Source organism: Pantherophis guttatus, chromosome 3 (assembly GCF_059756535.1).
Source record: "Pantherophis guttatus breed Tessera chromosome 3, ASM5975653v1, whole genome shotgun sequence".
In the NCBI taxonomy this organism is placed as follows: Eukaryota; Metazoa; Chordata; class Lepidosauria; order Squamata; family Colubridae; genus Pantherophis; species Pantherophis guttatus.
In genome coordinates this window covers 215622206-215649123 of record NC_142065.1, presented here as the reverse complement: position 1 = coordinate 215649123, position 26918 = coordinate 215622206, and the positions used below count along the sequence as shown (strand labels likewise).

The window sequence follows — 26918 nt, the reverse complement described above, 5'->3', positions numbered from 1 at the left end:
AATTTAATTAAGAATGCTGCAATGGGCATAAATGATGACCGGTCAAAAGTGCGAGGACCTGTCAGAAATCACTTTTTTCAGCCCGCTGGGTAGTCCCTATGTGCATATGGATTACTCAAGAGGGCTGAAAAAGTTATTTTTGACCGGTCCTTGCACTTTTGACCAGTCCTTGCACTTACAACTGTCCTCACATTTTACGTTTTGCGCCCTATCTTGTCACCGTGGTGAAGAGTAGTTGTGAAATGAGTGACACAGTTGTTAAAAATGCTGCAACGGGCATAAATGTGAGGATAGTCATAAGTGCGGACTGGTCAAAAGTGCAAGGACCTGTCAGAAATCATTTTTTTCAGCCCTCTGGGTAGTCCCTGTGCACATAGCCACGCCCACCCGGTCACATGACCAGCTAGCCACGCCCACCCAGTCACATGACCAGCTAGCCACACCCACCCAGTCACAGGACCACCAAGCCACATACCCCCAACTAAGCCACGCCCACAGAACTGGTTGTTAAAAAAATTGAATCCCTCTACTGAATGGAATGGAATGGAGCAGAGCAAGGTTTCTCTTCCTCGCCCCCATTTGCTCTTGTAGGAGCCGTCTCTTTCCTGACAGAGAGATGGGAGGGAGAGAGCGAATGGAATGGGATTCAGCAAGATTTATCTCCCCCACCCCCATTTGCTCTTCTAGGAGAGAGGGAGGGAGGGGGAGAGGAAGAGAGAGAGATGGATGAATGTCGATTGTAACCTCCTTGGGGCTGAGAAGAATTGCTGCAAAACTGAGTTTTCTGAAGTGGCTCACTAGACTCGTAAGCAACTTAAAAAATGATCTAGTAAAAAGAAAAGTCAAACAAAAGCAAATAAAACACTCCCAGGAGGAAAACAAATTAAAGTTTCATTTGTGTATATTATTTAATGGACTGCTAAATTGGCAAAATGGACTGCTAAATTGGCCACACCCAGCCAGTCACATGACTAAGCCACACCTGCCCAGTCACATGGCAACCAAGCCACGCCCACCCAGTCACGGGGGGGCAGCCACACCCACCTAGCCAGTCCAGGCCCCCAACAGTCTGAGGGACCCTGAAGCGGCCCCCTGTTCAAAAAGTTTGAGGACCCCTGGCTTAGTACATCTTGTAGGGTTTTATATACGTCTGCTGGTAATCCATCCGGGCCTGGTGTCTTCCCATTTTTCTGTCTTTTAATTCCTTCCATTAATTCCATCATAGATATTCTTTCTTCTAATAATTTTTTGAATTTAGGATATTTTCAAAGACATTATGTAAGAAATGGTTTGTTATCAGTGTGGGAGAGAGTGAAAGAAAAACATTATTTGAATATTCCAATATGGCTTTCTACAATAGAAGCGGTGATATACCCAAATATTGTGAACATGGGGAATATTGTTAGATATAAAGACATTTTGACAGATCGGGGAGAACTGAAACAAAAACAAGAACTGGAGAGTCAAGGGACTGAGATAGACTGGTATACAAGACTGCAAATACAATCAAGATATGAAGCAGATTGTAGACAACATGGCTTTAACTTGGGGAAATCAGAACTGGATGAAATATTGACAGGAACAGATGAGAAAATGATTAAGAAATTATATAATTATTTATTGCATATTTGACAAGAGGATGAAGAAGTAAAAGAAATAATGATAGCATGGGAAAAGAATTTTGGATACACCATAGAATTGGAGAAATGGCAATAACTTGGGGAAAGAAACTATAAATTAACAATGGCAACAACCTATAAAGAAAACTTGTATAAGATGTTTTATAGATGGCATATTCCACCAGAAAGATTAGCTAAGATGTTTAAATCAGCTAAGTGTTGGAAATGTCGCCAGTTGCCGAGATCATACTATCATATGTGGTAGTTGTGTAAAGAAGCAAAACAATATTGGGTGAAAACATGGTTAGAGGGAATGTTGCAGCAACATATAGAGTTAAAATCAGAGATATTCTTATTGGGAATTTTACCAGAGAATTATAGTAAAGAAGATACATATTTGATTGTTCATATAATAACAGCGGCTAGAATTGTATTTGCACAAAACTGGAAAGCAGATAAAATCCCGTTGGAAGGAGAAATTATAAAGAAAATGTTAGAATGTGCAGAAATGAATAGATTAACATTGAGAATAAAAGATAAAGAGGAGTCGATGTATTTCAAGACATGGGAATTTTTTTTTTATTAGTTAGAAAGAAAATATGAATAAGGGTATAGAGATAAAATAGATAGAGAACAGATGGGAGAAATCAATTTTAAAAAGTGTAACTAAGATTTAAAGATGTAAACGTTGAATAAAAACAATTTTAAAAAAGATTGTTAAAAATAAAGGAATGCAAAATTGGCCTATTTGATCACGGTTAAAATGGATACACTATTTTCTCTGGTCATCCTTAATGGACTTCTGCTGATCAGGATTGAAATGATCAGGGTTTCTTTATAGAAAAGAGATGGAATACAGAAGAGACCAGTGGTTATATTACAGAGAAAATAGTTTATACTTGTGATGGTCATTAGTTTATGTATTTTTTTCTTTCTCTTGTACTATTAATTTTCTTTTCTATTTTTTTCTATTTCTTTTCTGCACTTTACTTTTATTCTTTTTTAGGTTGTACTAGTTTTATCTTTAATTCTAACATTTGATAAAATTCCTAAAATCTCCACTCTCTTAGACCGAGAAGGTATTTGGAGTCTTTTGGTGGCTTACTGTAATTGCCCAAATAATTAGGTGTTGACACTAAGGGTGAGCATCCAATTGCTTGATTCCCTTGATGTGCCCACTCCCCTTTTCCTCCGAGCCAGAACTTGCAATTAAAATGGCTCCGGGGGATAGATGCGCGCTCAGCAGGATAACGCGGCCAGTTGCTCTGAATGCTCCACCTCTGGCTCAGAGTGAGAGCTGCGGGAGAACCAGAGACTGGTGGCACTAACCAGATGACCGTTTGCAGGAAGAAGCCGTCAGCCCCAGTTGTGCTGTTCTTTTCTGCCTGCTGCTCTTGGCCACCTTCTCCACCTCGGACTGTTTGTGGTCCAACTCCCGCAGGAAGACCTGTGAGGGGAGGGTGAGGGGTCCCCATCAGCCATTCGAAGCTTGGCAACCAGGTGCTGTTGCTGCAGGGCCAAGACCCCATCTCAAAGCCACCCCATTCAGGAGCTTGAAAGCACGACACCAGCGCAGGCACTGGTGAACGCTCACAGGGCCTCCCACCTTGGTCGAAATGTGCCCCTCCCCCCCCCGGTTGGGAAAGACGGGTTCTCCAGGGCTGCAGCAACCTGGTTGCCAGAGGCTCCCTGCCCAGTGGAAGACCTTCCCTGGCAGCCCTGCCAAGGAGCGAAGGGAGTGACCTCTGCAGAGGGTCAAAGGGTCGGGGGCAGGTGGGGGTCACACGACGCCTCAGCCAACCCACTGCTAAGGAGGCAGTGGCGGCAGAGCCCCTTCTGGCTCCCCTGGCGGCTACGACTGGCTGGGGCAGGCACAAAGGGAAAGGGGGCAGCGAAGTTATCCTACCGTGTGCTGGCATCCAAGTTCCTTCAGCTGCCTGGCATCCTCCGGAAGGGGCTCCTGGTCCCACAGGCGCAAGGCCTCTTCTGCGGCTGTGATCCAGTCACTGAGCCGCTCTGTCTCCTCCTGGTCTGCAGCCAGGGACGCTGCCTGGGCCTGCAGCCGCTGCTCCTGCCCCTGGACCCGGCTGCAGAGCTGTGGGAGGAGGAAGACAGCAATGTGGGGAAGGAGAGGGGCGCATATGGTGAGGGAGGAAACCCCTTCTCCTCACCCCACTGGATGAGTGGCCCCACTGGAGGCCATACACACAAGGCCCAGTGTGCCCACAAGCCCCCCCCTCACTTCCACTCTGCTCACCTGATGGAAGCGGGTCTTGGCAAGAGTGACCCAGGATTGGACGGTGCCCACAGCATCGGGGTGGCAGGCGCTCAGGATCTCCTCGCCCAGAGAGCTGATGCAGTCCAGCTCCAGCTGCTGGCATTGCACACTCTGCTGCACCTCCTGTCGGCGGTGGACAAGGCCATCAGTACCTCCCTGTGGGGCCAGGCCCCCACTCCAGAAAGAGAGGGTGAAAGCTGAAGGCTCTGGCATGAGGCTCTTCAAGAGGAGAGCAGCAGGGTCTCCCCGCCCCCTCCCTGACCTCGAACTGGCTCTGGCCCTCGGCCATGGCCGCCTCCTCCTCCTCTGGGGTTGCCCCATCCATGATCGACTTCTCCAGGCCTGACAGGCGGCTCAGGAAGGCACCCAGCAGGCGGTGGAACTCCTCTGCCTGCAGGAAAGAGAGACGCCTGCGTCAAAGGGGCTGCCATTCTGGGGAGCAGAATGTGGGTCCTCTTGGCACTCTGGAATCTGCCCAGCTTCAGGAAGGTGGTGGTAGGCAGGGAATCGGGCAAGCCTCCTGCCCGTCCTGTGTCCCAGCCCAGGTCCTGCCTGGGAGCTTCTGCCTTCCACACAGCTGTCCTTCTCCCACCGCTGCCCTGGCTTGTCCACATGCCTGCCTCAGGGCCACTTCCAGCCGGTTCTGCTGGGAGACGGAGAGCCGGCCAATGAGTTCCCAGCGGTCTTCCAGCTCCTCCATCTGGATCTGCAGCCACCGGGCATCCATGCTGCTCCCATCTTGCGCCAACACACGCGCAGAGCACCTCAGCGTCCTGACAGCCACCGTCCGCCGACCCAGCTCTGTCTGAAAGGCCTGCTAGGGCCAAGAGAGGAGGCCTCACTGCTGGGCACCCAGGCTGCACAGCCGTCCAGCCCCTTCCTCTCCACCACAGGCTTCTGTGGGCACAGCAAGCCCATCTCACCCCAGGCCCTCCACACACCCTCTCAGCAGTGGCGTTGCAAACAGCTCCGCCTTGCCTTGCCTTGCCTCACCCACCTTATGCTGCTCCATGAGCATGCCCACCAGGTCTCTGTCCCCAGCCACGGGGGTCTCCTCAGCCAGCTGGGGCTCGGCCTGACAGAGCCAGTCCAGGAGGCTCTGAAGGGCATCGCCAAAGCAGCTGGAGAACAGCAGGTGCTCCTCCAGCTTCTGCTGCCTGCAAAGGGTTGGCAGCAGTGAGGGGTCCACGAGGCCTCTGTGCCCCCTTCTCTAGGGTGAAGGGCCAGCCCACCCCAAGTGGAAGCTCTTGGAGCCATTAGCAGCCCTCACTCTGGGCAAGTTCCCACTGGCCTGCACTCAATTCAGCAGTACCCGAATCCAGGAGGGGGTCCGAGAGGGAGGTTTTGGCCCCTCTGAGCAACTGTTACATGGGGCTTTAAATCCCAGGGGCCTGAATGTGGGGCCGGAGACACTTGACCCCCAGATTGTCCCATGAGTGACTACCTCAGTTGCTCTACCTGGTCCTTGCCTACAAGTTTTGGTGAGGGTGGGAGACATCAGGGCTGGCTCCACTGGCCCCAGAGAGCAGGTCAGTATCCCAGCACTGCTCCGGAGAGGTCCAGGCCCACACTAGCTCCTCAGCCGACCCTCTTCCCTCTGCCTCCTGCCCCAAAGGCCGGGCTAATGGTGGACACACCTCCCGGCTGCACAAAGCAATCTCCTCTTGGTAGCACTGCAATGAGCAACAAGGAAATGGGGCTTCCCCCCCCCAAGACACACACACACACACACACGGACAAGAGGGTTTGGCCAGTCAGTGGAGACCCTGCCTGGGCCAGAGATGCAGAGGACAGGCGAGCAGCCACCCCAGGGTCCCCCCAGCCACCCTGTCCCCTACCTCTCGGCCCCCCAGCTCCACAGAGCCCTCCAGCGCTCCTTCAGCTTTCTCTGCATTGCGTCCAGCTCCTGGCCATCGGCAGGGAGGAGAGCCTTGCCACATAGGAGACCCCCCTGCTGCAGGGTAGCCTCAAAGATGCGACGTTTGGCCCGCAGGCGACTCTGGAATTCCTGCAGGAACATTTGGAGAAAAGGCTTTGCCTGGAAGGAGAGAGGGGCCCAGCACCTGACTGTGCCCTGGTGGTCAAGGCTGGTGCAGGAACCTGCCTGCCTCCCCCTCCTGCCCTGGGAGGGGAGCTGTCTCCTTGATGGGGAGTTCCAAGGGGGGGTCCCCCAAATTCAGCTGCTGACATCACGGGACACAGCAATGCCCCCCCCCGACTCAGCATAGTGCAGGAGACGGGAGTGGCTTCCACAGTGGGGGCGGACATGATGCACCAGGCTCGCCCCCCGGCCTCTCCTTGTGCTGTCCCAGAAGGGCCTTGAAGTCCTCTTGCTTCGCAGGGGGGGCATCTGTGGGGGCTGCACAGGCTGCCTCTGCCCCATCCATCCACTTTAGGAACAGCTGCCAGGACTCTCTGAACTGTAAGGCCAGAGCAGCACTGCACTAAACCTCCCTGGGCACGCCTGCCCCCCAGGGGTGGGTTCTACTTATCTTTACTACCTGTACACAATGGGGCCACGCGTGTGCGTGTGCTTCGCTCATGTGCGCATTTTTCTGCACATGCGCAGAAGCATTCTGATGATGCCAGAGTTGGTGGGCGGAGCTTCCCATCGGATTTACTAAACCAGGGACAACCCACCATTGCTGCCCCCCTGCCCCCCATCTCCCATTGTCCTTCGGGGGTCTTTGTGTGAGATACCTGTTTGGCCTGCTGGTGGGCCTCTTCCAGCACTTCCCCCCTCTCGCTCACTTGCTGCAGGACCTTGGCCAGCCGCTCCTTGGCATTGCCCATCAGGCTGCGAGGACCCCCGATGCCCTGGGTCAGGCAGGCAGTCCCCGCCTCCATCCCTGCCAGCTTCTTGCTCTGGGCTGCCGTCTCCTGTGCCAAGGCCTGCAGGGACAAGCAGACAGGGGAGCCCAGGAGATTCCTGGATCAGCCCTCCTCCTCTCAGTGCCCATGCCACCCAGCCTCTCATTGGAAGACTGGAGAGGGACACTTGAGAGCAAGCTTGGCAGCGCCTCACATAAGAGGGCTCAGCCACAAGTTGCAAGTCTGCCCAGTCTGCCCTGGGCCAAGTGGGCCTGTGCCCAGGGAATCGTGGGCAGACTTCTCTTCCCAAGTGATGCCAAGGGCACGCATGCCACCCAGGGGGCTCCCCCTCCTTTGCCGGCTGGCTGTGGCTGACCTGCAGCCGCTGCCTCTGTTTGCTGACTGTGTCCAGGATGTAACTAGGAGGAGGCAGGGCTGCCAAGGCCTCCTCGGTCTGCTTGACCCACTGAAGGAGCTCCTGGAGGGTGGCTTGGAACTCAGTGGCTGTATTTGGGTTTTGGAGGAGCTGGGAGAAGGGAGGAGTGTGGGTGGCCCCTGCACAGGATGAGGCCCGCCCTCCACAGCCCCCCTCCTGCCCACCTACCTTCTGTTCTTGAAGGCGGCTGGTGAAGCCGCCCCACTTCTGCTCCAAGACCCTCAGGCTGTGCTTGGCCATAGAAGCCCTGTTTGGGTGGCAGGTGGCCAGCAGGTGCTGGAGCTTCTCCTGGACTTGCTGGTACGTTTGCCGCTTGGATTCCATCTCTTTGCACAGTTCCTGCCCAACCACAAGACCCACCCAGGTGAGGTTCCCCATCACTGCCTGGAAGGAGGAGGAGGAAGACAGACCCAAAGGCAGCCCAGGCTGAAGAGCAGCATTTGGGAACCGGCAGGAGATCAGACTCTGCAACCACGCAGCCTCCCAGAGCTAGGAAAAGGTCCACACATAGAGATGGTCTGGCAACACAAAAGCGGTTGCTTGTTCCGCTTTAGCCGAGGGGAGAAGCTTCCTCCCCCAGGCCTGGGACAGAAGCCCCCTTGCATCTGCCTAGAGGCCTTCCATGGCACGGCTCCTGCATCTGCACCTGAGAATTCAGGGGCTCTCCAGGGTCCCACCCCACAAAGGAAAAGAAGTGGGGCCAGAGGCAGGCCCACACGGAGGAACATCTCGACCCGAGGCTCCAGGAGCCCCCCAGTCAATAGCCCTGTGCTTTCCAACCCTTCTGGGTGATGAAGGAGGCCCCGGATGGCTCCTGTCATGGATTGTGGTGCCTCTTGTCGATGTGGTTGGAACTTTCGTTTGTTGTTCCCTCATCTGAAGCAGGGCAGGAGGGCACTTCTATGGTGCCACTGCCAGCGCTGCCCACTCCTTCCCTGCTGCCCTGCTGTGGAAAGCAACCCTAGTTGGGCTTTGACCAGACAGGCCCTTCCTGATTCAGCTACGAGGTCCAGGAGCTCCCAACGGCCCAAAGGGGGGGGGGGAGGACCTTTGGGTTGAGCCATTTGCCGATTCCCCATCCACACTCAGCAAAATGACAAAGGCCTGGCAGATATTCCAAAGTCTTCGGGAAATGGCCCAACACCTTCAGGTGGACCATCAGGGGAAACTTCTGGGCTTCTCGGAGTCCAACTCCTCAACTGCCACAACAAAGGGAGGCATGAAGCCTCTCAACCAAAGGGCTCCAAGCGGGGTGAAAGTGGCCCACCAGGCGGCCCCTGGCCCACCTTTCATCCCTAGCCATCCCTGGCATGTGGGGAATTGCTGGGAAGGAGCTCACCAAGAGTGCAGCCAGCTTGTCCTTGGTGGCTTCGGAGGGGTCCCACATGGGCTCGGAAGAGAAGAGCTGCAACTCCACCTGGTCCAACCACTGCACCAGCCCAGCTGCCTCCAGGGAAACCTCCCGCACCTTCGGGAGCAGCAGGCAGAGACAGTGGGTAGAGTGAAGAGGGCATGGAGGACAAAAGCTGCTCCCTGGCCTCAAAAGACATCCCCCCCCCGCCCTGGCCCTGAGCAAAGGCCATCAAGCTGCTGCAGGCCCAAGAGGTGCCTCCTTGCTGCTGGCCCTCCAGCCCTGGAAACGCCTGCCAGGAGGTCCCCCACCCAGCTTCACCTGGTTCAGATTGTGCTCCAGGGCCAGCTGGCGGTGCTCCGTCTCAGCCAGGACCTGGCTCCACCGGTGGCTGAGCTGCTGCAGGCTGCCCTGCAGGGCCTCTGCACAGGGCCCGCTGCCATCACTGGGCAGATGCCAGCCGGCCTCCTGTACGGCCTGCATTGTCATTGTGTGAGACAGGACATCCTTCCACAGCACCTGCCGAGAGCCGGGGTCAGCCCTGCCAACTGCCCACTAGAGAGCAACCCCCTGCCAGGGAACGGGGCCCCCAAATCACCTGGTGTTTGGCCAGCTCGATCTCGCAGCTCTGAAGGTCCGGCATGAGGGGGAGGGGGTTCCGGAGCTGTTCCTCAGTGCTCAGCAGCCCCTGCAGCAGCCAGTCCAGCTGACTCTGGAACCGGCCCAGGCGTAGGAGGGCAGCCTCCAGCCGGTGCTGCAAGAGAGGGCCAGAGGCTGTGGGGCTATCAAGGTGGGGGAGGCATGTGGCAAGTCTTGCAGGGAGCAGAAGGTGGGGAGAGGCTCCCACCAGCAAAGAGGCTGCCCGCCAAGCCCCCCCTTAAGGGCCTTCCACTCCCTCCCATCCTGGCCCAAGTGCCCCAACCTGCCGGATTAGCAGCTCTTCCTCCAGCTGGGTCCAACGGTCCCGGGAACTCCCAAAAGTGAGGGGGGGATCCTCCTGGGCAGCCTCCCAGCAGCTGCTCTGTTGCCAAAGTCTCTCAGCCTCCACCTGGCGCTGGTACAGCTCTCGCTTGAAGGCCTGCCCCGGGGGATTTGGGGAGGCAATGAGGAGGCGCTGCCCGGCACAGGCCCTCCACAGGGCGCCACAGTTCTTTCCTCAGAGACCCTGGCAGACCCCCTCCCATTGCTTCTCTAGGACCGTGTGAGAGTGGTGGTCCCAGGGTCACCCTGAGCCGTGGGGCTTATCCTGCTCAACTACGCTGGCGCCTGTGGGGGCTGGAACAAACCTGTTTAGAGAAGGACTGGTCTGCCATTTCTCCGTGCTCCATTGCCAATGGCACTCTGCCATTGGCTAGGAACAGTGCCAGTTTTGGACCACGTTGAGGCCCTGCCCACATGGCAGTTCCCCGCTGATCTCAGCCAGGCTCCTGGGCACAGGCATCCCCCTCCCCTCTCCCTCTAGGAAGCCAAGCCTGCTGGCCCACAGTCAGTGCTCACCTTCAGCTCTGAGAGCTCCTGCTCCACCTGGACTGGGTCCCCCTCACCCAGGAATTCCTGGGCCACCCGCCGCTCGGCCTCTGCCAGCCAGGCCAGGAGCCTCTAGAGGGAAGGGAGAAGAAACCAGAGGGAAGTAGGGGGAGGGCCGGGAGGGCAGGATTGAGAGTGGGTGGCTTCCTAGGGTTGCCTAGGTCTGAAAGGAGGACTGGCAGATGCTCTGGGGGGACCATCAACTGGCAAAGAGGGTGCTTACAGGGGACACTCTGCTGGGAAAAGCAACCTGAATGGGGCATCGGAAGGACTCAGCACTTCAGCTCCCCTCATGCCCACGATGTGCTCCTGCCTGGCCAGCAGCCTCTGGCCACGTCTTCTTGTCCCCAGGCAGGAAGCTCTCCTTACCTGCGTCGTGGCTTGGTCGGTGACCGAGGCCTGCAGCTGGTCCTCCAGGTGCTTCTGCCGCTCCCCACACATCCTGTTCAGGCTGTTCCAAGATGAGTACAGCTGTGGGGGGGAGGAGACAGAGGGGTCAGTGGGAGCTCCTGGAGGGGAGGGCACAATGAGGCTTCTGGGACTCCAATCTTTGTACTCTGCTTGCTCCAGCACCAGGAGGAGGAAAAGGGCAAAGACCCCGGAGGACTCTGTGGGTGCCATGTTGCTGCCTCCCTCCACTCCACCGCTCGCCAGCCCAGTCGGTGCTCACATCATCCAGGCTCTGGGTAACGGTGAGCTTCTCCGGGTCTCCACACGACGACATCAGCTCCATGCCCCAAGCCCCCAAGGAGTCCAGCTCACTCTGCAGACCATCCACCTCTTCATGCAGGGCCTGCAGGGCAAGAGGTCATCAGCGCCACCAGTACAGCCCTCCACCCGGCCAAACAACCATTTCCAGGGACCCTGAACCTGTGAGCCAGAGGAGGGTTGGAGGGGCAACCCAAAATGACAGGGCAGGCTGGGCGGAAGGCCTGGGCCTGTCAAACAGCGGCAGGCAGAATGGGACAACTCAAACCGGCCATCTCACTCCGGCCAACTCGCCAAGAGATAGCTCGCTATGGGACAACTGCGTGAGGAGGTGGATGCGATAACATTATCCACCACCGTTTCTTTGACATTGTTCCCATGGACAAAAATGGAAGATGGCCATGGCCAGTTGTCCTAGATCCAAGGCAGGTAGGGCCAAGGTGAGTGGTGAGGGTGCACTGATGGAGACAGGCCAAAGGCATCGTGTTGTCCCACCCCACTGAATCCCCAAGGATCCCCAAGTTAACTGGCACCGGCCTCCTGGTCTTTTCCACTTCCGTGGTTTATTGACCAAAAAGAGAGACCGGGGCACCACCACCCTTCAATAGGAGTCCCGAAGAGGCCTGGCCACTGAGAAGAGTTCAGGCTCTTCTCAGAAGACCTGGGGGTGGTAGCTGCAGGATCTTCAGCCCATCCCTCAGGTATTGCTCCTGCCCTGCAGGGTGGGGGACTTCCCCAAGATAGCAGGGGCTTGGACATTACAGGGAGAGGGCCAGCTTCCTTGGCGGGACGCCATGATGGTCTCGTACCTGCATGGCCACCAGCTTGGCCTGGATATCCTTCGGATTGGAGGCCGCAGTGTCTTCCAGGTCCAGCACTATCCGCTGGGTGTTGCTGAGAGCCCCGGCCAGCTTGGCCAGGCCAGGCCAAAACTGCCTGGCCAGGACCAGGAGTTCCTGCAGGGAGGCCTTGCGGTCTTTCTCCAGCTGCCACAGCAGCTGCCACTGATTCTGCAGATCCTGCATGCGCTCCTGGATGGCTACAGCAGCAGGAAGAGGGGCTGAGGCCAGGGAGTGCAGGGACCTCCTTTCCGCTGACTGGGTCCACCAAGTGGCCACTGGGCTCCTCAGACCAGCTGGGACCAACCACACAAGACATGCAGCCTGGACAGCTGCATTCCCACAACTTTCTGAGTCACAGGTAGCCTAGTTCCGTCTTAGCCTAGCATGAGGTATCGTGATAATCTAGCCCAAGTGTGAGCTATGGGCCACCCAAGAAAATGGTGGCCCAGGAATGCAGCCCCTTCCTTTCCCCAGGCTGTGCGCAGAGTGTTCCTGGGGGCTCTCTGGGCACCAAGGGCCAGAGGAAACTGCTCGCAGGCCACAGATTGACCAGCTGGCCAGCCATGTGTCTTCTGGGAATGGGAGCCCCCCCCCCTCCGAAGAAGACTGGCTGGGAGGGTACCTGGGTGTGTGGTGCTCTGCAGGATGGCTTGAAGCTCCGCCCCCTGTTCACGGAGGGTCTCGAGGGCCAGGGCCAGCTTTTCCAGCTCCGCCAGCCACAGGCTGCTCTCCCAGAGCTGTTCCTGGAGCCAGACAGGGTCTCCCCGCAAAGTAAGAGGGTGCCGTGTGCGGTCCTGCAGCCATTCCAGACTTCCAGCCACCAGCTTCAGCCGCTTGGACAGCTGCCGGGGAGCACAGGAGGGCCAGGATCACCCCTTAGGGGCTTTTCTTCAGGCAAGGAGGGGGCCACACCAAGGCAGGGGGGTACCCTGAAGGCAGGGGGGGTACCCTGAAGGCAGCAGCTCTCAAGCAAGGAGTGAGCTGCCATCGCTCTCCCAACTGTGGGCCTTTGCGCAGGTGGATACAGCCGCTGGATGGTGATGGTCCTGGCTTACCTGGCTGTATCGCGGGAGGGCCTCCCGCAACATGGCTGCAGCCTGTTGGGCCTGCTCTTATATGCCGCCCTTCTCCTGAGACTCAGGGTGGCTTACAATGCGTTAAGCAATAGCCTTCATACTTTTGTATATGTATACAGTCAGCTTATTGCCCCCACAATCTGGGTCCTCATTTCACCTACCTTTGAAAGGATGGAAGGCTGAGTCAACCTTGAGCCTGGTGAGATTTGAACTTGCAGTAATTGCAAGCAGCAGATGTTAATAACAGTGCTTAGTCCACTGTACTACAGGCTCTGCTTTTGAACTACACTACAGTTCAAAAGCGGAAACAACCACCTGAGCAGCTTTGGGTAGCCTCAAGTGGACACTGGACTGAGGGGGGGGGAGGTTCCTGAATGAGAGGTGGGCTGGGAGACCTTCAGTCGGCCTAACCAGGCCAGCATTCACCCTGACCAGGTGCTGCTGAACTTAGGGCTGTCTGCTCCAAGGTGTAGCCAGAGACTCCAATGTGCTCCTGATGCCCCAAGACTGACTGCAAGCAATGTGGCCTCTTCCAGTCGTGCGGGGGGGGGGGTGTCAGCATGTGCCTGGGCTTTGCTGGACACATTCCCCCATCCCACGGATTTACCCCTCCCTGGGTCAAATGGCTAGTAGGAACATCCTGGGCTTTCCCTGCCCCTGAGGCTGGAGCAGCAAGACCAGGTGGAGAGGGGACCCTTTCTCGCATTTGGGGGCAGGGGCTGGGGGAAGAGAACACTATAAGAGAAGCTTTGAAGTAGGCAGAGCACGAATGAAAAGGTCACAAACGGGGACCTCTGCCTTTGGGGCGCAGAGCACAAGGAAGGTGTATCAAAAGCAACACAAGGAAATGAAAGGCCTGCGATGAGAAAATCTCATCTGCCCTTCCTCCTCCCTCTCCCTTTGCCCCCCCCTTTCACCCCAACCACCCCCACTTCCCGCGTGGGCTTTCATTCTTTCTGGGGAGGCTCCTTCCCTGCTGCCTCTTGACTTCCTTCTCTCCAGATGGGTTAGCGCTCCCAAAGGAGCTGCCGCCAACGTCTGCGGTGCCACCGGAAGACCAAGATTGGACTTTCCAACATCTTCTTCCTTCTTAGCTGCTGGGCTACCTGACTTCCAATGATCCCTCCCTTCCCTCTTTCCCTCCCAAGGAGCCCGTCACTTGGCCTTCCTCCAAGCAGGGCCCCTCCCCACCTCCACCTAATCAAGCAGGTGGACGCCCACCCTGATTCCACCAGCCTGGTCTTTGTCCCTGCCTTCGTCTCCCTGCTGTACACAAAGCACTTCCTCCCACCCGGCACAGCAGCCCCAGCCGTTGGGGCGCGTCTTGGCCAGGAAGCCACAAGCACCCCCTCAAGCTGGGCTCTGCCTCCTGCATTTCTGCTCCAGAGGCCGCTTGCAAACAGCTGGATGACCCTTGCACAGAATGTGCCCCTCCCTTTCCTGGAGGCCTCAATGGTCACCAAAAGTGAAGATCGAGGAAGCGGCACCCACAGCCAAGCAGGGAGCATCTTTTAGACAGGATGGTCTGCCAGCTGGGCAAGGCTGCCACCCTGGGTATCCTCCTCCCACGTCCACCATCCCAACTTTGTCCCCCTCACCTGCAGCCCCTCCTGGACGTCTGTGGGGCAGAGGCTGAGCTGCAGGTCGGCCACCGCCACTGGCCTTTCTACCAGGCCCTGATGGCGAAGGGTGTCTGCAGAAAGGCGCTGGAGACACAGGGAAGGTGAATCGGGAGAGGGAGGCCGAGGTATCCCCTTGCCCTCTTTTGGAACACACTGCATGGGTATCCTTGTTCTAGGAATAGGGCATGCAAAGACCAGCCGCAGCCTGGGAAGCCTTTTCTATCCTGCCAGAGGCTGCCTGGCATCTTCCTGGCCTCGCTGTTCTTGCTGTTTGTGCCTGACTGGCGACCCCCTGCGCTGTGCCCACGGGGCAGGCTTTGCCTTCTGCTCTAGAGCCCTCCCTGCCCTCAAAGCCCGGCTGGCTGAGGGAGCCAAGACGCAGCTGCTGTGCCTCCGCCAAGTGCCTCCCTCCTTTGGGGAGGCCCCGGGGTGCATCTCCTGCCACCCTGGGCTGACTGGAGGGCATCTGCTCCCCACTCTTGGAGGTCATGCTCCTTCACCAACCTTCTGCTCTGCAAGTGCCAGGCAGCTGGCCTGGACATTCAGGTGCACCTGGCTCAGCTCCTCCACACCTGTGCTCAGCTGGGACACAGCAGCCAGCTGAGACCTCAATGTCTGCTCTCCACCTGAGATAGGAGGTGGCAGAACCTGACTCAGCAGCCTCACCCCAACACAGAAGAGCCCGGAAGGTGCCACGGGGAGGTGGGGAAGCCCCAGGTCCCAAACTGGCACACCTTATGCTGGCCCACAAAGGGTGTGCAAAGGGGGGGGGGAGGCCGGCGGTGGGAGCAGCAGCAGCAGCTGGCCTCAGCTTTCCTGCCCTTGCCAGTCTTCGCCCCAGGAACCGATCCTTCTTCTCCAGCAGGCGAGGTAGGGATCGGACAGAGTCTTTGCCCTGCGCTGCCCAAAGCCTCCACTGGGCAAGGGGGGTGCAAGGGGTGGGCTTTTCCCACCTGCCCTACCTTCCGCCTACCTTCTCTCCGCCTGCAGGGGCCAGGGGGCAGGGCCCATCTCCTGGCTGACTGCCTGGCAAGAGCTGCTCCTTCTCCGGGGGCTGCAGCCCGAGGCCCAGGTCCTCCTGGGCAAGGTCCAGGTGGGAAGAGGCCTCCAAGATCTGCTCCATTTGCTGCAGGGTGTCACTGCTCCTCTGGTCCACCAGCAGCAGCCTCAGCTGCAGGGAGTCCATCTTGCCCTGGACAAGCCGCCCTTCTTCTCCTGCAAGAGCAGAGCCCCAGCTCAGCCCAGTGGCTGCCCAGCCAGAGCCCAGCACCCACCCCAGGAGTCTCCCCGCTCCCCTGGCTGCTAGTGCTGAGCAGCAACTTGCGGCAGGCCAACCTGCACAGAACTGGACTCTCAAGGTCAGAGACTCTCGTTGCCTCTCGTTGACTCTTATCCCACCCAGCATCAATTCTGGAAGCTCAGGGCACAAGGAGGGATGTAGAAATTGGGGCAGGGACTAGGTGCACTGAATGGACATTTCTATTTGAGTTTTTGGGTTTAGTGTGAACACAGCTTATTGCTATCGTCTTGCTACCGACAGGTATTGTGCTGGAAACTGAGGGGTGTGGTTGCTTGGGCAGAGCTATGGAATCCCTGAAGCACCCCGAGTCAATTTAACAAAGACTTGGAAATCAGCATAAACCATAAGGACCTTTTCTCACACACGACCAGTCCTTCCCTCCCCGCATCCCCTTTGCTCCAAAACCTTGGTAGCCAGAGGTTGCCAAGGTGGTGGAAGGGGTCGGCATGGTTAAGCCAGCCTTCTCTGACTCTTCATTGCCTTCTTCCACTCAGCAAATAGGATTGGCAGCTAGGCGCTAGAGGGCAGAGGCATATAAAGTTAAGAAAAGTTTTATTTTTTTTATATTTTATGAGATTGCTTTAACTCCCCCAAAAGGGGAGTGATTAAATGGAGTTGTTTTCCCTAGCTACGTGCTTCAGTTGCTTTCAAAATATATAAACTGAGTTAAAAGAAAACAACAAAAAATGAGAATCCGTTGGTTTTATACATTTTACTATTCTATTATGCATAATTAGAGAGCGGGGTGGTTCAGATATCTGACGATGGGCTGTTTATTTATTTTTTCTTTGTGTTATTTAATGAAATTATTTCACTCTTACTGAGAGCACAAAAGAGGGTGACTACTGAGAAATCCCAACTGTGGGTGACCCTCTCATGAGCTACTCCAGGGACGGTTAGGCTCGCTAAATGAGGTTTCCCAAGGACAGCTCCGTGTGGAGTCCTGTCATGAGGTGACCAGGACATGAGAGACTGTTCCAGAAATGGCGTCATGTGATGCAGGAGACGTGACTGGCCCTCCTCCCCATGGCCTCCCATCTGGCGTATGAGTCAGGACCCAAGAATCCGGAGAGATTCCTAGACGGTGGATTAGCTCCATTCAGTTTTGGTGGGGAAGGAAAGAAAGCCAACAAAGGCAGAGTTGGCTCCTGGCTAAAGATGTCTTAATTCTCCATAAAACCCAACAAAAGAGACCACCTAACTCTCCGCCTCCACCTGCAACGCCTGTGACGTTGTGCCTCCAGGAGGAGAACCGGGGCCCCCCAAGAGTGATTTGCCCACAGGCTGACTCCTAGCCAACCCAAATGCACCAAGTCCCGGAGGGCAAGTGGGATAGGGAAGGGCCCCTTCAGGGCAGCCCCTTCTGTGGCTCTGCACTGGACAGAGCCCAACTTTGATCACACGCAGCAGCCCTGGGTCCCTTGGCTCTGCAACAGATCATGGGAGAGCCAGATGCCCTGGGGGAACAGATCTGGTCTCGCACCTCGGAGAGCATGTGACAAGGACCTTCTGGAAGTGGCTTTTTTTTTTTTTTAATTTGATTTATATGCCGCCCTTCTCCGGAGACTCAGGGCGACTTACAATGCGTTAAGCAATAGCCTTCATACTTTTGTATATTTATACAAAGGCAGCTTATTGCCCCCACAATCCGGGTCCTCATTTCACCTACCTTAGAAAGGATGGAAGGCCGAGTCAACCTTGAGCCTTGGAGAGATTCAAACCAGCAGTAAATTGCAGGCAGCTGGTGTTAATCACAATGCTATCAGTCTGCTGAGCCACCAGGCTTTGATGCAGGGAGGGAGCTGCTGAGCCTTCTGCAACTCTGTGCCCCTCCCTCATGCCGCCAAGCCGCTCAAGGTCCCCACTCGGGCGGCTGAACTCAACCTCCTGCAGGCGCCTGACGCTGCCACTTGCCTGGCACCATCTGCAAGAGCCGCAATCCACGTTCCAGGGCCTCTTCCAGTTCTGCTGGCTTGGACTGAACTTCCCTGCGCAGATCCTGGAGGAAAGCAAGCACCCAGGTGACTCCAGGCAGCCTCGTAGCCCTTCCCGCTCTTTGATCAGAGAGCAGAGCCTCCCATTGTTCAGGGCTCTGCCCATCCTCCTCCTCCACCCTTGGACTTCCTTGAAGCTTTCCCTGCACCATGCCTGAATCTGCTGGTGGGCATCTTGGCTTCGTGTCAGGCTCCCAGGGGCCCCCCAGAGTTGGGCCAGTTTTTGCTCTGTCAAGCTCAGCCAGTCTTGGAAAGCCTCAACCGACTCCTGGAAGACGTCTGCAGCAGGGACGATCTGCTGTAGGCAGCTGTGCCTGTGGAAGAGGACAGGGAGATGGGGAGCAGAGGGCCACAGCAGGAGCCCACCAAGGAAGGCCTCCCTCCTGCCCTCCAGGATGCTCCGAGCCACCGGGAGGGACATTCCAGTAAGAAGGGCCAGAGGGCAGGTCACAGAAAGGCCAGGTGGGGCACCAGCCCTAGGCGGACTCCCTCACCCTTCTCTTCCTTTGCCTTCCCTCGCCAGGAAGAACCTGACGGGGCTCGGAGAAATTGCTCCTCTTCAGCCAGGCTGCGAGAAGAGCAAGGAATCGGATTCCTGGGGAGGCGTTTATGTCACATGGGGGCCAAGGAGGAGAAAGGCCCAGGCTTTCACTCTTTGGGTGGGAGACGCACATCCTGGGCAACGGCAGGCTACCCTCCACCCCTTTGCCCACTAAGGCTTGGCACCAGGCAACCATAGCAGAGACCACCACAAATCTTGGGCTGCCCCGGAATGTTCTGGGTTTCTGTTCAGATGGAGCAAAACATGCCCGCCTGCTCTTTGGCCGGGAAACTATCAGAACCCTGGATTCTGATGCCCTGCAGAATGGGACAATAGGAACCAAGGGTGGGCTAAAAAGCCCCCTCACAGGCCTCACTGGGTGAAAGACCCAAAGCGGTATCTGCAGGACATGTCATGTCCGGTTGATACGTGCTGCATGAAATGTTTTTAAATGTTTTTTATAATGATTTTAAATGCATTGTGAGCCGCCCTGAGTCTTTGGAGAGGGGTGGCATACGAATTGAATAAATAAATAAATAAACAAATAAATAATAAACAACGAAGCAGGAAAAGGCCCACCGGTTTTGCAAAGGTGGACACTAAGACCAGCAAGTGAACAACATTGGGGAGGGAGGGAAAGGAGCTCCTTCTTTCCCTCCCCCCCCCAGATAGGGTTGGCTCTCTCTACCTGGCTTCGGCCTCCTGCATCAGGATCGCCCACTTCTCCTGAAGGCTGGCGAGGCCCCTGGGCTGCTCTTGTCCCCTGGCAGTACCGGCAGGCTCAGCAGAGAGTGGATGGCAAAGGCGGCCGATGTGTGGGGTGCGTTCCTCCAGCAGACGCAGCAAAAGCTGGGGGGAGCAGAGCAACCGGTGGGCCTTTCAACCTGCAGCCGTGCAGCCTCATCCCCTCTTGCTGCAGAGCCCTCTCAAGAACCCGCCAGGAGCTGCTGTTGCCACTTGATCTCATGCTTAACGGGAGCCTCTCTGGCTTGTCATGTGGCTTACCAGCCTTGTCGCAACGTAAACGACCTCCCCCATTATCGCTCCTCACTGTGACTCCCAAACGGAGGCTAGGCCCCCGGCCAGGCCCTTCCGTCGCAGGCAGATGACCGGCTCAGCGGCTGCAACCCAACCGGGCTGTTCCCCAGCCATGGCTGCAGTGGAGGATTAGGTTAACCCTAACCCTAACCCTGGGCAGCTCTGGGGCATGAGTTTAGAGCAGCTGATTGCCCAGCAGTCAAGGGAGTCCAGACTGAGCCTCTTCCCAGCCCCACCTCCTTTCCTGGGGCTGCAGGAAAGCTCCCATTCCTGGAATGGCTTCAGAATAGCCCCTTCTCCATGTCTCTTTACAACATAGGTGCAAATCATACTGGGTATAGTATTTTTATATTAAAATTACATATCATTTTGAAATGGTAAAAAGCTCCCAAGCTGCCCTGCCCCACTTCTGGGGCCATTGATTTTCAAGACGTGGGTCGTCTGGTGAGGTACCGAGTCATATCAACGAGGATGGTGGTCATGGTGATGATGAGGTTCCAGGAGAGCCATTTTTGGACACCTCTGCAGGTTACAGCTGACCTGCATTCTACTCCCCCCCTCCCCAATCCAGAGCAACCTACCCCAAGGTGCAGCTCTTTCCAAAGCTCCAGGTGCGAAAGCTGCCGCTCCCTGCTCACCTTTTGCTCCTGCAGCTGCGCCTTCACGACCTTGGCTTCCCCCGAAGGAGGTTTCTGGTGGCCCATGAGGTCCTCCACTTCACTGACCCAGGCACCCAGCTTCCCTGCGGTCTCCAGGGTCAGCCCAGCGCCTTGCATGCCTCTTGGGAGGGCAGCTGCCTGCAGGGAGAAGAGGCGTCACTCAGCACAGCTCTCCCAAAGGAGGTTTCAATGCACCTCGAAACGGGGGGGTGGGGTGGGGTGGGGTGTTCGGCCTCTACAATCCCTTCGATTCCCAGCAGCTCCCCCTAAGGGGAAGGCAGCTTCTGCTCCTCAGCCCCACCTGCTCCAACCACTTTGTCGTATTTTCCCCTCTCCAGGTTTGGCAGTGCTGCGCCTGAGGCAAAGATGGCCAATAAGGCTTTACCTGGACAGGTTAAACTTGTCGTGTGACTGCGATCACTGGCTCTTTGCAGAACACTCTGATGTGGTTGGGGATGGTGTCTGGTTCTCCAGTCAGAGCTGAGGGGCTGGTTGGAGCCCAAAAGCCATGCTGGGGGTTATTTAGGGCTACCTTACTCTGTTCTTGACCAGCCTATGGTCCAAACATGGCCACTGACGGGATCCCCACAAGGAACCCCTCCAGGCTCCTAACTCCAAAGCACATGGCAGAAGGGGGGGAGGTACAGAACCAGTGGCTGGGCCCCCCCAATGCACCCAAGGGCTGACTACACACACACTGAGGAAGGTAGGACCAGGGCCAAGGTGGACAGGAGCCTCCTTCTAGAACCCCAGCCCAGCTCCCCACCTGGTAGCAGTTGGCATCACCAACCCTGTGGGAGGAGGAAGAGGCATCCCCAGAACTTCCTCCACACAGGTTGGCAAGACGCCCCTCTTCTGCTCTGAAGGTGCCACCCAATTCCATGGTCTGACCCTCGGCCACCGGGCAGAGTTCTCTGCTCCCAAAGCAAACCTTTCTCTCCTTGCTTTGGACTAGATGGGGGCGGGGCCCCTCTTGCTGGAGCAAGAGGAGGGAGGGCAGGACTTGGCCAGGGGAGGGGACCATGTCCAGCAGCCTGCCAGCCTGCTTGCAATCCAGCCCCTGCCTTCTTGGAAGGGACAGCAGATACCTGGGTCTTGGGGGGTTCCTTGCCAGGGGCTTCTGGCCCTGCTTCAGAGGCCTCTCTGAATAAATGAGCCACTTAGTGGTCGTGGCCACCCCAGCTGTGTACAGCCACCTTATCTTGGCTGCAAGCCAGTCTGGCAGCAAATGGGAAGGGTGGGCACAGCACATAGCCAAAGGACTGCCCCACAGCCCCCTCCCCAGAGTGCCAGGGCCGGGGAAGAAGGGGTGAAGTTGCGGGCATGGTGCCTATTGACCTGGGGCAGGGCTTCTCGGACATTAGCCAGCACCTTCACCATCCTGGTCACGGAGGCCTCTCGGCTCTTGTCCCCATCGGGGTACTCGGTCACTTCCACGATCTCGGTCACCACTGTCTCCGTCACCTCCGTCACTTCTGTCACCTCCCTGGTGGAGTGCAGCTTCCAGCCCCAGCTGGCCCCCAAGCTCTCAGGCGAGGTCCAGGGGGCCACGGCTCCCTCCTGCTGAGTTCGGAGGGGGCAGCAATTCCGCAGCTTAATGTCCAGATTGTTTTGCTTGGGGAAGGGGCAGCTCTTTGCAGCCCCCTCCAGGGCCACGTTCCAGCCATTCTCGACCATCCGTGGGCTGAGGCAAGCCTTCTCTGGGGACCCTGCGCCATCCTCCTCCTTGTTCAGGGCGGCCAAGCAGGGCTCCTTCAAGAAGTCTTCGGGTCTGGGGCTTTTCTCCCCCAGGCAGCTGGGCCTGCTGATAGAGCTGCCCATGGCCAGCGGGCAGGAAGGCGCCGGGCTGCCTCTCAGACCCCCCTCGGAACCAGAGGAGCAGCCGCAGCCGCCACCAGCCTCTCAGGGGCGGAACCGGGCAGGCTGGAGCCCGGCCGGCGCTTTCCTTGCTCCAGGCCATAGGGGCTCATGGCTGCTCAAGCAGGGAAGAGCCCCGCGCGGCTTCCACCGTCTGCTTTGCTCGGGAGGCTTCGAGTCCCAGCTGAGCGCCTGGCTGGGCCCGCACCTGCTTAGGAAAAGGCGACTTATTGAAGGGGAAGCGCCAGGACGGGCGACGCGAAGCCCGCAGCCGGGTCGGGCAGCGAAGCCCACCACCACGAGGCCCGGCCGCACAATAGGCTGAGCCCCCGGCCGCCCAAAGCCTGCGCTGTCCCCGCCCCGCCTCCGCTCACTCGCGCTTCTTTGCTGGGCGGCGGCGGCTTCCAGCCCATCCGCCCCACGAGCGAAGCGGGCGGCGTGAACAAGACAATCGGCCGCGCCTCCCCGCCCAGCCCTCCTCGCCGCTTGTTGCACCGGCGGCTCCTCCCTGCTCAGCTCCGCTCGCCGCCACTTCCCGCGAACTTCTCGGGAGATGGCTGGAGCGGGGGGGGGGAGCGCGTGGGCCCGGCCGGCGCTCGCCTTACCTTCTTGGCGAGGCGCGGAGACCGGCCGGCACTCCCCCTCGGCGGCTCGGCGTCCGTTGCTCAAGGAGCAGCTGCCCCGCCCGCTCCGCCGCCTCAGCTGCACCTCAGGGCATCCCCGCGGCGGTCTCGCCCGGCCGAGAGACCCCCACCCGAAGGGGCGACGGGCGCAGAGCCGATTTGCAGCGGCCGCCCCGCCCCTCGGGCGAGACTCTCGGCCGCGGCCCCCAGGCTCGCCAGCAGCAGGTTGCGCGGAGGAGGGGGCGAGGGACCCGCTGCCCTCCCCTCCCCTCGCCTGACCTCAGCTCACGAAGACGAGCCGCCGCCTGCGCTAACGCCTCAGTGCCGTCGCTGGGGAAACACCACGGGGCTCCCAAGCACGCAGGCGGGGGGCGGGCGCCTGGACCACCAAGGCCCGCAGCCGCGACGGCTCTCCAGGCAGCGCCACTGTCCTCCGGCCCCGGCAAGGCCCTCGGCAGCCCCGGGGCCTGAGGCCAGCGGAGCTCCGTAGGTGCGCGCCCCGACGCTGCCCGGCCCGCGAAGGTCATGGAGCCGAAGCCAGGAAGGCGAGGTCGCCCCTTTCTCCTCGCCGGGCGGCGGCAACGATTCAGCAGCTCCTCTCGGGGACCTGCCGCAACCCGGAGGTCAGCCGCCGACGGCCGGCGTCCCCCGCGCCTCGCTCCCCCGACAGGCGAGCCGGAGCGCCCCGGAGCAGCGCTGGGCACAGTCGAGGCCTGCGGGGGAAGGGCGCCTGCTTCGTCTGAGTCCGGCTTTGACCCCCGCGCTAAGCGGGCTGGGCACAAATACCTGGGAAGAAGGAAGCCCCTGGCCGGCCGGCTGCGGTCCCTGGCAGCATTGCCAATTCCCCCGCCCCAAGACAGGTCCTCACAAGGCAACAGGCAGTTTGCAGTCTGAAGACCCCCCTTCTGGATGCTGCCCCCTGGAAAGCCCCCCAAGGCAGCAGAACTCCCCCAAACATTGTCAGCCTATCCTGCCACACCCAGCAAAGCTTGTCCTTTTTCTTATGCTGAGCCCACACAACATAAAATAACCGTCTGGGAATCTTGAAACATTTCCCCACTCCTTCAGACTTTAAGACAAAGGCCAGGAACCAGATACCCAGCCATGGACTCCCCAATGTGTCCCAGGATAATGCACAAGTACAGATCCCCCAAACCCATGAAAAAGCACTGCACAGACACCCCTAGGCCTAGGGGATGTACCGCAACATAGCACTGGATGTCTCTGGGGCCTGGAGGAACTACTGTAGGTATGTCTAGCCTAATGAAGAGAAGGACTAGAGGGGACATGATAGCAGTCTTCCAATATTTGAGGGGCTGCCACAAAGAAGAGGGGGTCAACCTGTTCTCCAAAGCACCTGAAGGCAGAACAACAAGCAACGGATGGAAACTAATTAAGGAAAGAAGCAACCTAGAACTAAGGAGAAACTTCCTGACTGTAAGAACAATTAACCTGTTGCCTCCAGAAGTTGTAGGTGCTCCATCAGTGGAGGTTTTCAAGAAGAGACTGGACAACCATTTATCCAAATGGTATAGGATCTCCTCCCATGTGCGGGGGGTTGGACTAGATGATCTCCAAGGTCCCTTATTCTGTAATTCTGGGGTGCTTTTGCCCACAAAGTAAATGAGTTTGTGGGCAAAACCTCCCCTACGGCAAATGCCTCAGCAGGGCAGAAGGAGAGGCTGGCAAGGCCTCGGGCACAGCAGACAAAGGAGAGAAAGTCGCCCTTGTGAAGATGGTGGTGGGTGATACGGAGGGACTGAGAAGCTGCTCTCAGCACCACATTCCTCTACATTCTCTCCCTGGATTCCCCAGCAACGTATCCTATCGGATGCCAGGCTTAGAAAGAATGGCCTCAGGCTGCATCTGCACTGAATCTACCCAGGAGCCCCACCAATAGCATTGCCCACCTTCTTCCTACAATGCACAAACCAACCAATGGTGAGGGGGGGAGTCCCCAAACAAGGCCAGCAGAAGGTTGGGTTTCATGCCCTCTGAGCTGCACCCTTCAGCCACCAGCACTCCTGATGACAGGAAAGGGCCACCCTAAAGGCAGCTCCATCGGCCTCCCATGAAGAAACCTCAAGTCCAGAGGGGGCTTCAGCCTGGCCCAGCCCCTTGGGGTCCACCTGCTTCTAGGCTTCTCTGCTCAGGACGCTTTCCAGCAACCGTTGCCTGCTCATATGTCCGTCTCCCTTGGAAGGATGGCATGAGTGGCACAGTCTGTGCACTCCTGCACTTTCTCAGCTCCACCCTTGTATATGGGCCCCCACCCATTCCAAAGCAGATGCTCACAACCAACCAGAACAGCAAGACAATTAGCCCAACATGGGAACCGGACCCTGCACCAAGTCTGGATGTCTAATTTGCCCTCTTGGCTCCACGCACAGCTCCAGCATGAGCCTCAGCCAGGGCACACACGTGATTGGAGGTGGCGTCGCATGCCCTTCCTCTCAGATGCTGTATGCCATCATCTGCCAACTAAGCCTTCCTGGATTCTGCACAGATCAAATGGCAAACTTTGCACACACAAAACAGTGCATGGCCATTTTTTTCTAATGTAAGGCAATTCTCTTGCACGACTATCCAATTTCTATATGTAACTATGTATCCGAGCTGCATTCCGAGTAGCAGAGCCAGATCTCCAGAGATACTCCAATGATGCTTGGTGTAGGGAATGTGCCTCAACAACAATTCCAGGTTTTGTATGTTTCTTTCCTAGGGGCAGATAGTCAGCAGGTACTGAAAGGTGTACATTGCCATGCTGTAAAAACAGATTTCTATAAAATCGTACATGATAAATTACAAGTTATTTTTGTGATTAGCAGCCCAGAATCTATAAAATATACCCAAATGAATTCAGGAAGCAAAATCTTTGTTGTCACAAACAACAAAATCTGTTGTTGTCCCTGTGGAGGGAAGGCAGGGAGTTGAGTGACATTAGGGTGATCTAAGCATCACCGCAAAGGCAGCCCAAGGCAGGCGTGATCTTTCAGGCTGAGTCATTGAGGAAATGATTATGTTCCATCGAGTCATTGTTTATTCCTAGCAACCACACAGACAGAGTTTTTCTATAACCCATGGTCTCTGACCTTATTTATTTATTTATTTATTTATTTATTTATTTATTTATTTATTTATTTATTTATTTATTTATTAAATTTCTATACCGCCCTACTCCCGGGGGACTCAGGGTGGTGAACAGCCAAGATAAAATACAGATAATATAAACATTAAAAGTCCATTAAAATTATTAAATATTTTGGCCAAAAATAAATTTAAAACACCCAATTTGTAAAACAGATTAAACGATTTAAAAATTTAAAAGGGAGAGTTAGGCCAGGCCAGCCTGCTGAAATAAAAATGTTTTGAGAGCACGACGAAACGCTCGCAGATCCGGGATCCTCTGTATCTCCGGGGGGAGCTCGTTCCAGATGGTAGGTGCCTCCACAGAGAAGGCTCTCCCAGGGGGGAGCTGTTTGGCCGACGGCACCCTGAGAAGCCGCTCTCTATGGGAGCGTACTGGTCGGTACCTTTGAGGTCTTCCAATGCAGCACCCATCTCCAGGGTAACTGAGTCCATCTCCCTTGCTGCTGGTCATCCTCTCCTTCCTTTCCAGAGGTCACAGCCTTTTCTAGAGAGAGAGAGATCTTCACATAATGTATCCAAAATTGAGCCTGGTCATTGGTGTCTCAAACGACGCAATTGGTCTGATGATCTGCCCGTTTTTTCCTTGGCTTTGCACCCTCTTCTCAAGAGTCTTTTTCAAATACAAAATACAAAAACACCAGTATCATCTTATCCAGCTTCTTCAGATCCGACTTCGCTTCCACGGAGGGTCAACAGGGAAGGCCATGGTTGCATGTTCTGACCTTCATAGGACTAGACCTACCAACCACACAGAGCATGTTCTGCTCCTATAACTAGACCTGCCCAGCATCTGGAGACATCTGTGGGAAAGGGCTAGAGGGAAGGCAAAGTCCAGGTAGCGCTGAAGCTGTTCTTGGGCAGAGCAGGAAGCCATGGCATCTCGTCTGCTCAGGAGCAGAGTCTTGCTCCAGCCAATTGGGCAGCCTCTCTTCTGCAACATCCACCCAGCGACGCAGGGTGAGCAGTCTCTCTGCCATGCCATGGCCACAGCCTTCCTTCTGCTCCTACTTCCACAGGGAAGTATTGGCAGGACAGGAGTTTCCATAAGCAAAAGCAACCTAAATCTTCCATGCCAGATCAGAAGTCCAGGGGCCGGTACAGGTGGGCAGGCAGCCACAGCCTGGCTTCCTCCAGGGTGGGATTTTGGCTCCGCACCACGGGCCCACCTTTGCCCGCTCTGGCTGTGTCCCACTGCAGGGCTGGCCACCACTCAACCTCTGCTTTGCCAACAGGTGTGGCTGGCTGGGGTTGGCCCAGCATCATAGTCCCCATGTTCTGACAACTACCTGCCGCTTTCCACAGCTCTTCCTGGCGCTCCCAGGGGAAAAAAAAAGATTGCTGTTGGATCAGGATCCTGGCTCTGCCTCCCTACCTGAGCAAGGAAAGCCAGGCATTGTTACTCCTCCTGTCCTTGGAGGCTTGTCCTCCAAAGGCTCCACACAAACCTGGCCATGCATGTCAAGCGGTGACTTCAGGAATGCAGGGG

The 26918-nt window shown here is 56.7% G+C and overlaps 1 protein-coding gene across 1 annotated transcript in view; it reads right to left on the bottom strand.

The window, feature by feature from the left end:
- The window catches only part of LOC117666930 (microtubule-actin cross-linking factor 1, isoforms 6/7-like), a 52195-nt gene extending 30057 nt beyond the window's left edge, over positions 1-22138 (bottom strand). The window contains exons 1-27 of the mRNA XM_087890778.1: positions 21141-22138; positions 19782-19940; positions 18794-18954; positions 17719-17878; positions 17485-17569; positions 15244-15485; positions 14163-14354; positions 12628-12678; positions 12195-12414; positions 11540-11769; positions 10693-10815; positions 10392-10493; positions 9993-10094; positions 9418-9573; positions 9094-9249; positions 8817-9014; positions 8484-8612; positions 7313-7528; positions 7085-7234; positions 6598-6789; positions 5736-5905; positions 4895-5054; positions 4514-4711; positions 4160-4288; positions 3877-4020; positions 3526-3714; positions 2949-3066 (exon numbers count right to left, since the gene is read on the bottom strand). Of these exons, the coding sequence (XP_087746904.1) occupies positions 2949-3066; positions 3526-3714; positions 3877-4020; positions 4160-4288; positions 4514-4711; positions 4895-5054; positions 5736-5905; positions 6598-6789; positions 7085-7234; positions 7313-7528; positions 8484-8612; positions 8817-9014; positions 9094-9249; positions 9418-9573; positions 9993-10094; positions 10392-10493; positions 10693-10815; positions 11540-11769; positions 12195-12414; positions 12628-12678; positions 14163-14354; positions 15244-15485; positions 17485-17569; positions 17719-17878; positions 18794-18954; positions 19782-19940; positions 21141-21623 (4615 nt within the window). The 5' untranslated portion in view covers positions 21624-22138. The remainder of the gene's footprint in view (positions 1-2948; positions 3067-3525; positions 3715-3876; positions 4021-4159; positions 4289-4513; positions 4712-4894; positions 5055-5735; positions 5906-6597; positions 6790-7084; positions 7235-7312; positions 7529-8483; positions 8613-8816; positions 9015-9093; positions 9250-9417; positions 9574-9992; positions 10095-10391; positions 10494-10692; positions 10816-11539; positions 11770-12194; positions 12415-12627; positions 12679-14162; positions 14355-15243; positions 15486-17484; positions 17570-17718; positions 17879-18793; positions 18955-19781; positions 19941-21140) is intronic.
- Positions 22139-26918: the final 4780 nt, after the last annotated feature.